General features: G+C 37.3%; 5 protein-coding genes across 5 annotated transcripts; 1 reads left to right on the top strand and 4 right to left on the bottom strand.

Moving 5' to 3' along the window:
• Window positions 1-891: 891 nt before the first annotated feature.
• K09F6.10 (DNA-directed DNA polymerase) lies at window positions 892-2,442 on the bottom strand (the record flags this gene model as incomplete). The annotated part of the gene is made up of 3 exons (NM_170977.7): window positions 2,341-2,442; window positions 1,669-2,296; window positions 892-1,620 (listed from the first exon to the last, which is right to left on the bottom strand). The coding sequence occupies exons 2-3, from the start codon at window positions 2,089-2,091 to the stop codon at window positions 892-894; spliced, it is 1,152 nt and encodes a 383-aa protein (NP_740974.2). The 5' UTR covers window positions 2,092-2,296; window positions 2,341-2,442.
• A 230-nt stretch (window positions 2,443-2,672) lies between these two features.
• On the top strand, window positions 2,673-3,860 carry K09F6.13 (Nuclear receptor domain-containing protein). Its single transcript, NM_001306560.2, has 2 exons — window positions 2,673-3,605; window positions 3,660-3,860. The coding sequence occupies exons 1-2, from the start codon at window positions 3,356-3,358 to the stop codon at window positions 3,800-3,802; spliced, it is 393 nt and encodes a 130-aa protein (NP_001293489.1). The 5' UTR covers window positions 2,673-3,355; the 3' UTR covers window positions 3,803-3,860.
• Window positions 3,861-4,475: 615 nt separating this feature from the next.
• K09F6.7 (RING-type domain-containing protein) lies at window positions 4,476-5,686 on the bottom strand (the record flags this gene model as incomplete). The annotated part of the gene is made up of 6 exons (NM_061826.4): window positions 4,476-4,558; window positions 4,606-4,858; window positions 4,908-5,150; window positions 5,269-5,337; window positions 5,392-5,567; window positions 5,611-5,686. 6 exons carry the CDS (start codon window positions 5,684-5,686, stop codon window positions 4,476-4,478), a joined length of 900 nt encoding a protein of 299 aa, NP_494227.1.
• Window positions 5,687-8,203: 2,517 nt separating this feature from the next.
• Window positions 8,204-9,824, bottom strand: fbxc-25 (F-box C protein). The gene is made up of 3 exons (NM_061827.3): window positions 9,586-9,824; window positions 8,540-9,532; window positions 8,204-8,399 (listed from the first exon to the last, which is right to left on the bottom strand). The coding sequence occupies exons 1-3, from the start codon at window positions 9,660-9,662 to the stop codon at window positions 8,252-8,254; spliced, it is 1,218 nt and encodes a 405-aa protein (NP_494228.1). The 5' UTR covers window positions 9,663-9,824; the 3' UTR covers window positions 8,204-8,251.
• A 1,581-nt stretch (window positions 9,825-11,405) lies between these two features.
• B0281.4 (Cilia- and flagella-associated protein 299) lies at window positions 11,406-12,401 on the bottom strand. The gene is made up of 4 exons (NM_061828.5): window positions 12,263-12,401; window positions 11,893-12,143; window positions 11,689-11,806; window positions 11,406-11,642 (listed from the first exon to the last, which is right to left on the bottom strand). The coding sequence occupies exons 2-4, from the start codon at window positions 12,070-12,072 to the stop codon at window positions 11,497-11,499; spliced, it is 444 nt and encodes a 147-aa protein (NP_494229.2). The 5' UTR covers window positions 12,073-12,143; window positions 12,263-12,401; the 3' UTR covers window positions 11,406-11,496.
• Window positions 12,402-13,121: the final 720 nt, after the last annotated feature.

Below are 13,121 nucleotides of genomic sequence, written 5' to 3' on the forward strand. Positions count from 1 at the left end.
TCTGCATATGAATCTGCCAAGCGTTTTTTATCCGCATCAGATGTTGATCCAACTACAAAGTGCCGTTTTTACCAAGATGTATTATACCGCATCCGAAACCACCCTGAACTACCAATTGTCACTGACGAATTATTTGATGTTGTTCAAGAAAATTTACAACAACAGAATGACAATCAAAAGAGAAATGTGAAGCTAGAGAGACGTAATTTAAAATATGAAGCCATTCCTGAAAAGAGAGAATCATATCAAGAAAAAGATTATAGGAATCCTCCTGTTTATAAAGCGGAAAATGAACAATTGTTTGATGACGTGCCGAACCACAATGATGGAATAAATCATTTAAAGCCCCTCAAAAACGTTTACATCAAAGAAGAGCCCGAGGATGAGGATTATCATATGGAATACGAAAAAATTCCAAAAATAAATATGGAGCAAAATAATGTAAATGAACTTTTTACGGAACCACAAAAAAATACGCCTGGAAAAATGAAAACGTCCAAAAATGAAAAGAAAGACGGAACTCTCAGTAGACCTAAAAAGAAGAGCGTGGTGAAAGTAGAAGCAAAAACAGAATCCGATCAAGAGATTGAAGAACCCGATGAAGATATGCAAGCTGCTCCACCGAGGAAACCAGAGGAAAAAACTGAGGAAATCACACCAGTTTCAATTAAAAAACGATCGTTTCAGCAAGACGCCACAAAGAATCTAAACAAGAGACAAAAGTTTGATCTCAAGAGAGGAAAGAGCATGAATAACGTGAAACCAAGAAAACTTTATAAAATGCAGCTGGAAGAGGATGAGGAAGATGAAGAGCCGATGGTTGATGAGACGCCACAAAACACTGAGATTTCCATTAAAAAGAGACCAGTTCAACAGGATTCCACAAAAAACTTAAACAAGAGGCAGAAATTTGATTTGAAAAGAAGAAAGAATATGAGTAGAGTGAGGCCTCCATTTTTTTTGTTTTTCCAAATTTCGAAGTGTCCTGGCGACCGTAGGTGCGGCGTGTGAGCATTCGTGAGGACCGTTTATTCTTTGACGACAGATTTTACAAAAAGCGTTGTCGTGGCATTTGTGTACAGTTTTGGAATATGAATCTTTACGATGTATGAATCCACATTTTTTGCATTTTTCATATCGTTCGCAAAATGACAAGGATAGTTTAGACGGCTTTACTAAATGAGATTCATAACATGATTCACTTTGAAACACAATGTTGCATTTTTCACAAATCTTGCCTACTCCATTCTTCTCGCAATTGGTGACACCACATCTCCGACATTTGGCCCCGCATGTTTGGTAATGTCGGCGACCAGAGTATTGATTACATTTGAAACAAAATCCGGTATTGACGTAATCAATCCTCGGTACAAAAAAATCAAAGTGGTTGTCGACATACAGAAGTGGAATGAATCCTTTTGCACCTTTATTTGCTTCAAAAATTTTCGCCGTAGCCTTTGAACCGCTTTTCAGCCCCCACACACAAATGTTATGCAGATGGTCTGCAATTTTCTGTAAATCATCGAATCCATGTTCTTCGCGGTCGCAATCCAGCCCAACAGATGTTGCCAAACTCTTTGCAAGTTGTAGTTGTTTTCCTTTTCGGTGATCCAGACATTTCTGAAAGTAAAAATATAGATGAATCATTTAAAAATTAAAAAAACTTACGTCTTGTCTCGTCAGGTTTCTAAAATCCTTTGCTTCTTGTCCTTTTGTTTTTGTCGATTTCGAATCATACCAAAGTTTACCAATGACTATTGCCTTCAAAAGACAATGAGTGAATCCAACAACGTTTGGGTATTTTGACCCGAATAACATTAGCCTATCTTTAGAAATTTCTACTGATCCCTTTCCGCGAACTGATTCGTCCTTTGTGAACACTCTCATTGTTAACGTGAATGTTCCATCGTCAACGCATAGTCCCTTCTTTGACTGCATTTGTTCGGCAATTATATTCATCAGAGTATATCCGTCGGCCATCTCGTATGTCTGGTGCATTATCCAAAATCCATCATCTTCCTCGTAAGCTTCATGTTTCAGATTCAACCAATATTCCGTAGTTTCTAGATTACCACCAGCCTTTTGAATCATTGAACGAATGAAAATATCAAACAGCTTTCCAATGTTTTTGTCAAGAGTTTTGTTTCTAGGTAGATTTTCAAGGTTCCGGAAGCTGAATCGCGTTGGTTTGGTTTTGACAGATTCTTTAGATGCACGTTTCAAATCCACACAATCTTCAAATTTTGTGAATTTTCAAAATGCCGTAGTTCCTTGTCCGTTGGAAAAGTCTTGGATGCTGAAAAAAATATATTAAAAACTTTTACAATTAAAAAAACTCACGTTTTGTTTTTACATCCTTACCGTCGCTTTTCGTTGCCATCCTGAATACTTTTTAGATGTGTGAACTTTCGCTTGGGTTTTTACAACCAGTGTGTGGTTGCTCGCAAAAATGATCAACTTTCTTCACTGTGCTTGGGTATTTATACCACTAGGAAAGTGGTTAGGGGCGTGTTTTTGAATGGAAAACCTATAGTACCGCTGGGACCACACCATCTGTCTCCAATTGTTGCGAAATAGTCTCATTGCGAAATTTGTTTGAAGCTCATTCTATGACCATGAAAATCTTGCTAGAAGCTCCTCCCTTTTTTCTAAATCTCACGTCATTTGCGTTTTTGAAACGTTCTCTCGGTCGGGGACACTTGTTTTATGTCTTCATTTTCAAATTTCACTTATCCGGAAATCTAAACTGGTTAGGGGCGTATTTTTGAATGGAAAACCTATGGTTCCGCTGGGAATATAGATTTTTGTATATTTCTAAAAGATTTTTGTATAAGATTACGACACATCGGATCCTACTCCCAAATTCTGTAAATCCTTGTTGCAACCAATCTGTATATTTCTAAAGATTTTTGTATAAGATTACGACATCGGCTCCTACTCCCAAATGCTATGTTAACCAATTTGCATGAAACATGTAGATTTCTAAAGATTTCGACATCGGCTCCTCTTTGACAGCTGTCATGCGTCGTGCACGTTTTCGCGCATGTCTTCCGAATCACTGCCATCTGCTCGATAGAGGGGCGGGTGGTTTCTAGAGTATAAATGGAGCTTCTTTTCGGATTTTCTTTTACTGATACAATTTCACAAGTCTCCTTCCCTTTTGAATGATCGCCTTTGCCCACTGGGACCTGTCACCAATTGTTGCGAAATAGTCTCATTGCGAAATAGTTTCATTGCGAAATTTGTTGAAGCTCATTCTATGACCATGAAAATCTTGCTAGAAGCTCCGCCCTTTTTTCCAAATCTCACGTCATTTGCGTTTTGAAACGTTATCTCGGTCGGTGACACTTGTTTCATGTCTTCATTTTCAAATTTCACTTATCCGGACCCTAGTCCCGGAAATGTGTTTTGGAACTTTAACGATAATCCCCAACTCCTTTCACCCCAAAATTTACAATTTTCACCGTTAGAAAATGTTCCCAATGATCATATTCCTGATATTCATATTCCTATCGATCCCGAACCAGTGTGTGTAAAGAAGAAAAAGAAAAACGTACCAGCAAAAACGAATACGACCAAATCTGGAAAGCCGCTTGAGAAAAAAGGTAATTTTTAAAAAGTTTTTTTCAATTACTATGAATAATTATTTTTAATTTCAGATCCTGAGTTTGCTTTCCGGAAAATGGAACCACTCGTCGCAATAATATTTTGTAAGACTTGTCAGGACGGTGCACAATATGATGGATCAACTTTGAAAATTGACGTTTGTAAGAAATGCCGTAAAAAATATTGGAAATTATAAAATTTGATTGTTGTTGTCTTATTAATTTAATCAACTGAATAAATATTTACAAAAAAAAGTCTTGTTTGAAGAAACCTGCTATTTGAAGTTTTCGAAAACGAAAACTTCAAATAGCACAGGTAACATTAATTGAAGTAACGTTCAAATGTTCAACTTAAACTCTTGAAACCCCCAGGGGCGGGGCGTGGGGGGCCTCCTTCCTATGATTCATCAATCTAGGTAACACTTGCATTCATGCAAATCGTCTCTTGTTGCTTTGGGAAAAGATGCCATCTGTTCATGTAAATCGTGTCCTGGGTTCGAATCCGGTCCGGGGAAAAACAAAAATTATGAAATAAAAAGTTATGAAATAATGTTATGAAATTAATAATAATCATTTGAATTATTACAGAAACCCAATTTCGAAAATAGTTTCGAAAAAAGCTCTGTCTGACTTTCTCTAAATCTCTCGAAAACGCACGCTATTTCAAAAATCGACAATCAAATCACAAAAATCCTGGTTAAAAAACTGTCCCCTGGTTGAGAGGACCAAGAACACCCCAAAAAATCGATAGTTTCTTACTATAACCAAGTCTCTCACTCTCTCGTCTTTCTCTGAATCTCTCGATTCACACACTATTCGTGACCGTCTGCGGTCAAAAATCCTCGGGGTGGTGAAAAAGCCACTCTATCACTACTTTCGGGTTATTGTTGCCACTGGAATATCAATTGGTTTGATGCATACATTAATATCCTGTGATTCGATTGTATAATATTCTGAAATCTAGTAATTTATTCTTAGCTTCAAATGCAATAATAGCTACCTTCATCACAACAATCTTTTGTTTTGTTTAGCAAATCCTCTGCTGCTGTTATACATGCTATTGCGTTGTTCCTTTTCTTTGCCTCAGTTGCTTTACGAACATATTCAGTTAACTTTTGGTGAGATCTTAACAGCGGAGGTAATGCACTATCATTTTCATCCAAAATTGACTTTGCCACTTCCTTTAATTTGACGAGTGCCTCCTTTTCACGTTCATTAACCATTTCACGAATTCTGGAGTAAAAAGTAGTTATCTGAAAAAATGTAATACACATTTCAATCGCGTTTTCATAAACACCTAACCTCATTTGCTTTTTGTTGGTAATTATTTCCACCTTCGCGAAACGCAATTTGTGACATCCTGAGCTTTCGAACATCTTGATCAATCTCGCCTATTGTCTTATTCAAGCGATTTATCCTCCCCTGAAGCAATTCGCGTGATTTTTCCATTTCCGCAATCAACGATTTTTTCGTATGATGCAAATGAGATAGAGTCGATACACATTTGCGGCACATGTATTTTCCCGATTCGGAACAATCCTCTTCCTTCAAATAACTAACACTTTAAGCTCGTAAGGATCAATGAGAAAGTTCTTTGAAAAGCAATTTAAAATTTAATTTCCACAAGTGAGTGGAAAAAAAAAAATTTAATAAAGTGACCTACCACGCATACGGTTTCCACCAAGTAATCAGGGTGATGTTTGCACTTTTCCAACATTGGCTCCTCTACTTCCTGAAAAAGTCCAATGTGCTTGAATCAATGAAAAAACTTATTATCTTTATTTACTGTTATCTTAGTGGTTTTTGCGAATAGTTGAATCGCTTGAATCAATGCAAAGTTCTTGTGCAAACTTTCCATCTTGTTTCCCGGCATATCGGTTGGCTCGCGACAAAATGGGCATACAATTTTGCTATTACCTAACATTTTTTTGATGCAACCTTCACATAACGTGTGTGAACACTCTGAAATTTTAACTTTACAAAGACCACGCAAAAAATCACTCACTTAGATTTCGCGGAGAGTGATCTCCATCTTCGCTTGAATAGTCGTCATTACAGATTTCACATTTTGGCATTGACATTTTCAGTTTTGAATTGGTGTGGTTAAGAATGGTGACAGTTACCACTGAAAAACCATTAAATATGCAATTTCTTCCTCATTCTTAGATATAAATGTCATATTTATGAGGCAGTCCTGTTTCAATGCACCTTTCAAGTAATACTCTAAGAAATTGCTCAAAATCTATTGAGATGAATAGCAAACCTCCTGAACTCACGGGATCATTCATATAATTTTGCGAAAAATTTTGATCTACACTTTATCACGCCCTAGTTCAATTCAAAAAATTATGTGGCTTTAATTAAAAATGAGAAGTATTAGGAATTGTTGGTTTTTTGACATTCTTGCTAAGGACGAGCGGGCTGACATAAAACTCTGTCAACAGCTTGACTTTATGGAGCTTGCCAGAAATGTGACCTTCTCTCTGTTTTCTCTTCATTTACATAAATTATTTGATTTTGGACTTTGATTTTGAATGTTTGGAAAAAAGATCAACCAAAACTGCTTGAAAGTTTTGATTTCACCAAAAAGCGCTCGAAAAAATAGAAAAAAAAACGATTGAAGTTGAAATCGATAAAGTTATTTCTCACTGTTAGATAACAATGTAGCGAGCAAACTCTCGTTTTAGATGAAACTAAAACGACAGGAATTCTTATCGCACAGTTTCAACCTAAACTAATTTTTCGATGATTATTTGCAAATGTTGAATTTCCATGCTCAAATTTGATAGTTGGTAGGTTTGCAATCAGATCCTTTGAGTCAGATGGCGAATGCTCTGAAAATGTTTCACGAAATGAATAAAAAATAATGTACACTCAAAAGACACACTAACTTCCAATATCTGAACTATAGCACCATTCCGGAATTTCCAGTTCAATACCAGCTCCATACAAAACACCATCGTTCATATCTATACAGTGCGTGCAACTTCTATAGCGCCCCCTATTTTATCGCGTTTCACGCCATTCTGATTTTTTTCTTGAAAAACTGACAATGCCATTCGATTTCAAATGTCAAAAAACCCCTTGTCCAAAATTTTCAAGAAAAAATAACAAAATTTGATGTGACTAGGTCAAAAAATCGTAAAAACGGCCGTGCAACTTCTATAGCGCCCCTTCTGAATTTTGATATTTTTTCCAACAAAACCACATTTTTTGACATTTCTAGACACAGCAAGATAACAAAACGGAGTCAATTTGATTCAGATATCATAGTGATCAATTCTCGGCAGAAATATTATACGTGGAGATTCTTAGGATCCCGCAATTGTCCTGAAACGCTCCATTTTGCGTCAGAGGCCCATTCTCGGTGGGATCGAGTCCAAAACTGACCAAGATGTTTTGAGACACTCATGGATACATGTTTGAAAGATTTTTTACAAATCGACGGAGTTTTAGGTTGTATGAAACTTGTACCAGATTGCACTATTTGTCCTTCTTTGTCCAGAAGTGGAATTAAATCAATTAAAACATCATAATTTGTTAACTGGATGAAGGATCAATACGTCGTGGGACCTCCCTTCTTAACGATAACCTCAAAAAACCTATTCGACATTGAGTTGACCAGATTCTTTATTTTGCTGGCTGGTATTTCTCTCCAAGCATCCTCAATACCAAGTTTCAGTGCAGCCACATTTGGATATTGTTTTCCATGACTAGCGGGCCCTGCGGGCCCGCCAGTTGTAGGGGTGTAGGGCGAGTCCCCTAACCGGGCGTAGGTTCTCGGCTTCGCCTCGAACCTGTTAGAGGGTTCGTGAAAATTTCAGTAGGTCAATGGGAGTCTTCTTGATTTTTGAGTTCGGTTTGACCAAAAACAGATGCACCCGATGAATCAGTTAAAGCTGAGTTTTGATTGATTGAAGTTTGAGGAGGCTTTATATTAGGGGAGACGTACCCATATTTTGTATAAAATCGAGTATTTCTATTTGAATCCCGACTACTCACAAAAAACAAAAAAAAAATTGGCACTTGGTAGAATTGAACCAACTACCAAAATTTCTGCAGGCATACGCACTAACCATACTAAAAATCTCTAGTTTTCGAGTTTCAGTTTCGAATGCCTTTTTTTTCTACAAATTTTTATTGCACAACAAAAAACACCAGCTCAAAGGAACAAATTTCGAAATGAAACTTCTCAAAAGTTTTTCAGAAATATTTTATGACGGTTCAAAATTTCCTAAAACCTCGACGGCAAATTGGCAAATTGGAGTCTTGCACATTTTTTTTTGGAAATTTCAGATTTCAATTTTAATCGACATAATTTTACGCATTCTATAAAATTTTTTCTTTGAATATGTCTAAAGAAAACGGGGTAAAAATTTTCAAAAAGGTACAGTTTTACGGGTTGCCGTCTTATAAAAAATCCCTCTAAACATTTCCGGCAAATCATGTAAATTGCCGGAATTAAAAACTTCCGGCAAACCGGCAAACTGACAAATTGATGGGACTGCAAATTTCCGGCAAATCATGCAAACCGGAAATTTGCCGATTTGCCGAAAAATGAGTCGAAATCGATAGAAGATGGACACAAATATCATAAATCATTAACACATTTCATTTATTCGCAAAAATCCAGAAATCAATCTCCTTTAAAGCTTCTTCTTGCAAACTGTAAACTTCAAACTGTAAACCAACTCCCAACTGCCATATTTTCCATCTCGATGCTCATTTTTTTCATAGAAAATGAAAGCCTCTGTAGAGTTGCCCATTGGAAACAAGACACTTGATTCTTGGACTCTGAAATAGGAATTTTGGCATAAATCATTTTTCAGGCCCGGGCTTAGGCTTATGCCTAGGCTTGGCTTTGGCAAGAACAAAAGGGAAAAAGCACCAAAACCATGTTCCCCAAAACCAAGAAACATCGAAAATTTACTTACTCTTCAGCGCGATCGTCCTTCTTGATGACTTCCAAAAAAATTCTTGCTTGAGATTCATCATCCAATGCGAACCACCAGCATGTTCCGACACCCCTTCTGCCCTCAAGCCATCTATTCAAAAAATCCAACAATCCGACTTCCGTAACGCACCTGACGTATTTGATGCAAACGTTTCTTTTCCCAGCTAGCCGAATCAAATTTAAATGGGCATATCTTATGATAAGTAATCGTTCGGATTCAAAAAATGAACTTTCGAGGATTTCATGGGTATCATCCTCAATATCCACGGATTCTAAGGGTTCTTTCAAATTTTCGATGAGTGGATTTATCCATCTAACAAATTCATCAGTGTTCTTCCCCAGTTTCAAGTTTCGGAATTGAAGGTCAAGGGTAGAAGGGATCCGAAGAATCCCTGCACAACTTAGCTGGAGCTTTCTGATCCTGATATTCTTCCGATCACCCAGAACTACCTGAAGAAGGTACTTCAGTGCATCGTGAAGCTTCAAGGTATAGCGGAGGGTTTCACTGTGGTGCTTTCCAACCGTTAACCTGATGTAGAAAGAGATCGGGATTTGAATAACCGTGCCTCGAGGTGCATAAAATCGAAGTGTGTTGATCTGATGCATCACAGTTCTTCTTTTGAACCTGTTCCATTCTCTAGCCTTTTCCTCCGCATCTTGAATCTTCTCAATTCGTTCTTGCTCTACTTCAAGCTGCTCTAGCTCCGAGTTGATTCTAGCCTTCTCCGAGTAATTGAACCTCCCATCAATGAGAACCTCTCCTGGGAGTCGCTCAACAACTTGGGCGTTATCAATTGCTCCGTAGTGATTAAGATCAAGGGCTGCTCGGGATCCAAGTGAAGTCTCGACTTCCAGTTTGTAGACGGTCTCATTAATTGTAAAGCTATGCTCATTGATTTTCAGTTCATCGATTTGAAGTGGAATTTTTTGATCGATGAGCTTGATTGTAGGGCATTCCTGGGATAGCTGGATTCTAAAATATTTTATTTATAAAATAGGAATGGGTTTTGCAATAGTGCCACTTACCTCAAATTTGGCTCAAAGTGCCGTAGGACAGATTTCAAAGCAGGATATGACAGAGCATTATTATTAGATTTTGCCATTTTTTGAACGGAACACGTATGTAGGTTTCAAAGCACGGAATAAGATGGTCAACTCGTCGAGCAGGTTTGAGGAGGCTATGAGCAGTGCCGGTGTGACTAACCGATCGATATACAGAGCAGGTGTTCTACCACCATTTGTGGGCCAAAACGAGGCGGCCCTATACATAGCTCTAGAGGTGTGACACCTTGTATTTACCAAAAAAGAGCAAGTGAAGAGGATTGACCTGGATCTTAAATATTTCCTGAGTGAGCACTCACGTGCATCGAAGAGACGGGCTCACTGACAAGTCTATGACTGGAACTCGCGAATTAAAAGCAAAGAGAAAAATAGCTAAATTGCAATTTGACCTAACCAAATTTATACAAATCTTGTTTAAAGGTGGAGTAGCGCCAGTGTGGAAATTGCTTTAAAACATGCCTATGATACCACAATGACCAAATATCATAGCAAAAAAATTTTCACTTTTATATGATTTTTTGAAAGAAAAATAACTAAATTGCAATTTGACCAACCCAAATTTATATAAATCTTGTTTAAAGGTGGAGTAGCGCCAGTGGGGAAATTGCTTAAAAACATGCCTTTGGTCCCGAAATGACCAAATATCATGATAAAACTTTTCAAAAAAAAATTGAAAATTTTTAATTTACTGTCAAAAAGTGGCAATTACTCAGTTTTTGCCACTCATAATTTTGGAACTTTTCGACCAAAAACAAAAATTTTTTTTCTACATTTTTATGTCTTAACTTTGTTCAAATTATTTGTATAGAAACAGTTTTTGACAATTGTTGGATTTTTTGCGAATATATGAATTTTGTTGCTTTGATTTTTATTTTGTGAAATGAGCACGGAAACAAGCACGGTTAAGCACTACTGCTATAGGACCCCCCTCCATTCGAGCGGTTTCGGGTATTTACGAATTTTTTTTATGAGAAATTAATATTGGAATCGAATTCAGCATATCAAAAACCCTTTGTGTCTACAATTTTATCCTAATATCTCAAAAATTGAAAGCATAAGAGCAAAAAGTTGTAAAATCAAATTTTACCGAAAATTCTCATTTTTTCGAAAAGCATTAAATTTTTAGGGTTCTAAAATTCATTTAATTGAATATTTTGGTAGTGTATTTTTTTGTTTTTTATATTAATGAAGTATCTGAAATATGCAAGAATTCGATTTTTAACATTTTATGGCCTTTAAGCCCGCCATGAAGCTGCTGATAGGGACACTTGTTCCAAACTCTCGAATATGTTAAAGGTGGAGTAGCGCCAGTGGGGAAATTGTTAAAAACCACTTCCCTTTAGTCCCAAAATGACCAAAAATCATGATAAAACTTTTCAAAAAAATTTTGAAATTTTTTTATTTACTGTCAAAAAGTGGCAATTACTCAGTTTTTGCCACTCATAATTTTGGAAGTCGACCAAAAAAAAATTTTTTTTTCTACATTTTTTATGTTTTAATTTTGTTTAAATTATTTGTATTAAAACATTGTAGGGGTCGAAACTTGCGACATTTCTTTAAATTTCCTCAAAAGCTCGTATTTTTCAAAATTTTTGCAATTTGCCAAAACTTTGACCGGAAATTATGAAAAATCTAAAATTTTTTGAAGTGTTTTATTATGATATTCGGTTGTTTTGGATCATGCATTTAGACAAATCCCCACTGGAGCTACTCCACCTTTAATGATTTGCGCGCGAACTTCAAATTCGGAAAACATTTGGCAGCCAAGTATTTTTTGAACAAAATTCATAAGATACACAGGTTTATTCGGGAATCAAAAATATTCATGGGACTATATTTCATTCTTCAAATAAGGTACTTTTAGGATTATAAAGCTCATTTCATCCAGCGTTCCAGGTCCTTCATTGACTCGAAACGCCGTCCATCCATGCACGTAGCATTGTAGATATTGAACCTCCAGCAGACATCGTGAATGTGAGGCGGAACGCTAGCTGTGTTCGAGTATTCGGTTTCCAACTTATCTGAAACTATAGATTTGTACAGGGTGAATCAAAATCAACAACTCACTGAAAAAGACGACTTCCACCTTATCCTTGTGACGCTCCATAAAATCGCAAAAGTTGAAGCCGGTTGGGACAAAGACGAGCCGATCCTCGTGAGTCAAGTAGTTGATCACAATAACTTTCTGCAAAATTGATATTAGTATTATGTAGGCCTTCCTGCCTGACCCAGGCAGCCGTCAGGCAGGCCCAAATAGGCAGAAAATCTAACCTTCTTGGTGTTCACGATGACACGCATCAGCTCATCAGCAGTGCAAGTTCTGAAGTTGTCCACCGGACGCTGATACTCACACAAATCAGCCAAGCCGTTCAGCAAGTAGTATTCAGCCTCCTTCTTCAGTTCGAGAATCTCGTTCTCCGATTCTGGAAGGTCAGCATAGCCGAATCTCATGTAGTTGAGCACCGCGTCAAAGTGCTTCGGAGAGCGATCAATGAAGAAGCAGTGGAATCGTCCATTTCAGCCTGAAGTTGAAGAAGTTGGTTTGATCTACATAATTCTACAAAAAATGCGAGAGTTGAGACGCAGAGTTCTCGCAATTTTCGTAGATCAAACCGTGATGTGTCAGCAAAAAATAACTCACCGGAATATCAGTCTCAACCAGCGCCTTGAAGAATCCGTCGTGCTTAGTCAAAGTCGACTTCAAGGTCTCGAACACAGTTCCGCCGATGTTCAATTTCACCGTATTTCCAGACATTATCCTAGCTTGGCTCTGCTGAAAACTGGACAATATTAGAAACGGTTTCACAGGAAAAAAAGAAAAAAGAAAAAATAAACGAACTGAAAGAAATAAAAATGCAACCACAAGTGGCGCCTCTCGCTGCCTTAAATAGTGCACTAAGAGACGCAGACTGTTTAGGACACCTCTGGGAAGATGTAGGTCAACAGGCAATCAATAGGTTGCGCGGGGCCACCTGGTAGATCAAACTGTCCCATAACAGTTTGATCTATAAAAAAAATTGGAAATTTCTCGCCCAGCAAAGTGTGACTCAAATTGTTGGAAAACGAATAATTTTCTTAATTTTGGAGCTACACATGGTGTCAGAGTCAGGGGTGGGCGGCAAACTATTTTTTCCGGCAAATTGGCAAATTGCCGGAATTTAAAATTCCGGCAAAACCGGCAAAACAGCAAATTGCCGATTTGCCGAATTTGCCGAAAATTTTCTGCAAATTGTGGTTTTGCACTTATTTTTTGGAATTTCAATTTCAAATGGCAAAATTAAACGCATCATATAAATTTTCCTATATCTATTTTGAAAAGTACGCATATTCTATGAAAATATGTAGAAAAAACGGGAAAAATTCAAAAATGGACAGTTTTAAGTGCTTCCGTCTTATAAAAAATTACTCTAAACATTTCCGGCAAATCTGGTATCCGGCAATTTGCCGTTAATTACAATTTCCGGCAAATCGGCAAACCGGCAAATTGCCGGAATTGGAAA

This window comes from Caenorhabditis elegans, chromosome II (assembly GCF_000002985.6).
Source record: "Caenorhabditis elegans chromosome II".
In the NCBI taxonomy this organism is placed as follows: Eukaryota; Metazoa; Nematoda; class Chromadorea; order Rhabditida; family Rhabditidae; genus Caenorhabditis; species Caenorhabditis elegans.

What these genes read in the sequence shown, in the direction of transcription:
- K09F6.13 (NM_001306560.2), top strand. Translation starts at nt 3,356, where the DNA reads ATGTCTTCATTTTCAAATTTCACTTATCCGGACCCTAGTCCCGGAAAT. An exon ending in AAAGCCGCTTGAGAAAAAAG is followed by an intron (nt 3,606 to 3,659) that starts GTAATTTTTAAA and finishes TTTTAATTTCAG; the next exon opens with ATCCTGAGTTTGCTTTCCGG.
- fbxc-25 (NM_061827.3), bottom strand. Translation starts at nt 9,662, where the DNA reads ATGGCAAAATCTAATAATAATGCTCTGTCATATCCTGCTTTGAAATCT. An exon ending in CACTTTGAGCCAAATTTGAG is followed by an intron (nt 9,533 to 9,585) that starts GTAAGTGGCACT and finishes AAAATATTTTAG; the next exon opens with AATCCAGCTATCCCAGGAAT. An exon ending in AAGGACGATCGCGCTGAAGA is followed by an intron (nt 8,400 to 8,539) that starts GTAAGTAAATTT and finishes TTCCTATTTCAG; the next exon opens with AGTCCAAGAATCAAGTGTCT.
- B0281.4 (NM_061828.5), bottom strand. Translation starts at nt 12,072, where the DNA reads ATGAGATTCGGCTATGCTGACCTTCCAGAATCGGAGAACGAGATTCTC. An exon ending in TCATCGTGAACACCAAGAAG is followed by an intron (nt 11,807 to 11,892) that starts GTTAGATTTTCT and finishes TCAATTTTGCAG; the next exon opens with AAAGTTATTGTGATCAACTA. An exon ending in GGTGGAAGTCGTCTTTTTCA is followed by an intron (nt 11,643 to 11,688) that starts GTGAGTTGTTGA and finishes CTATAGTTTCAG; the next exon opens with ATAAGTTGGAAACCGAATAC.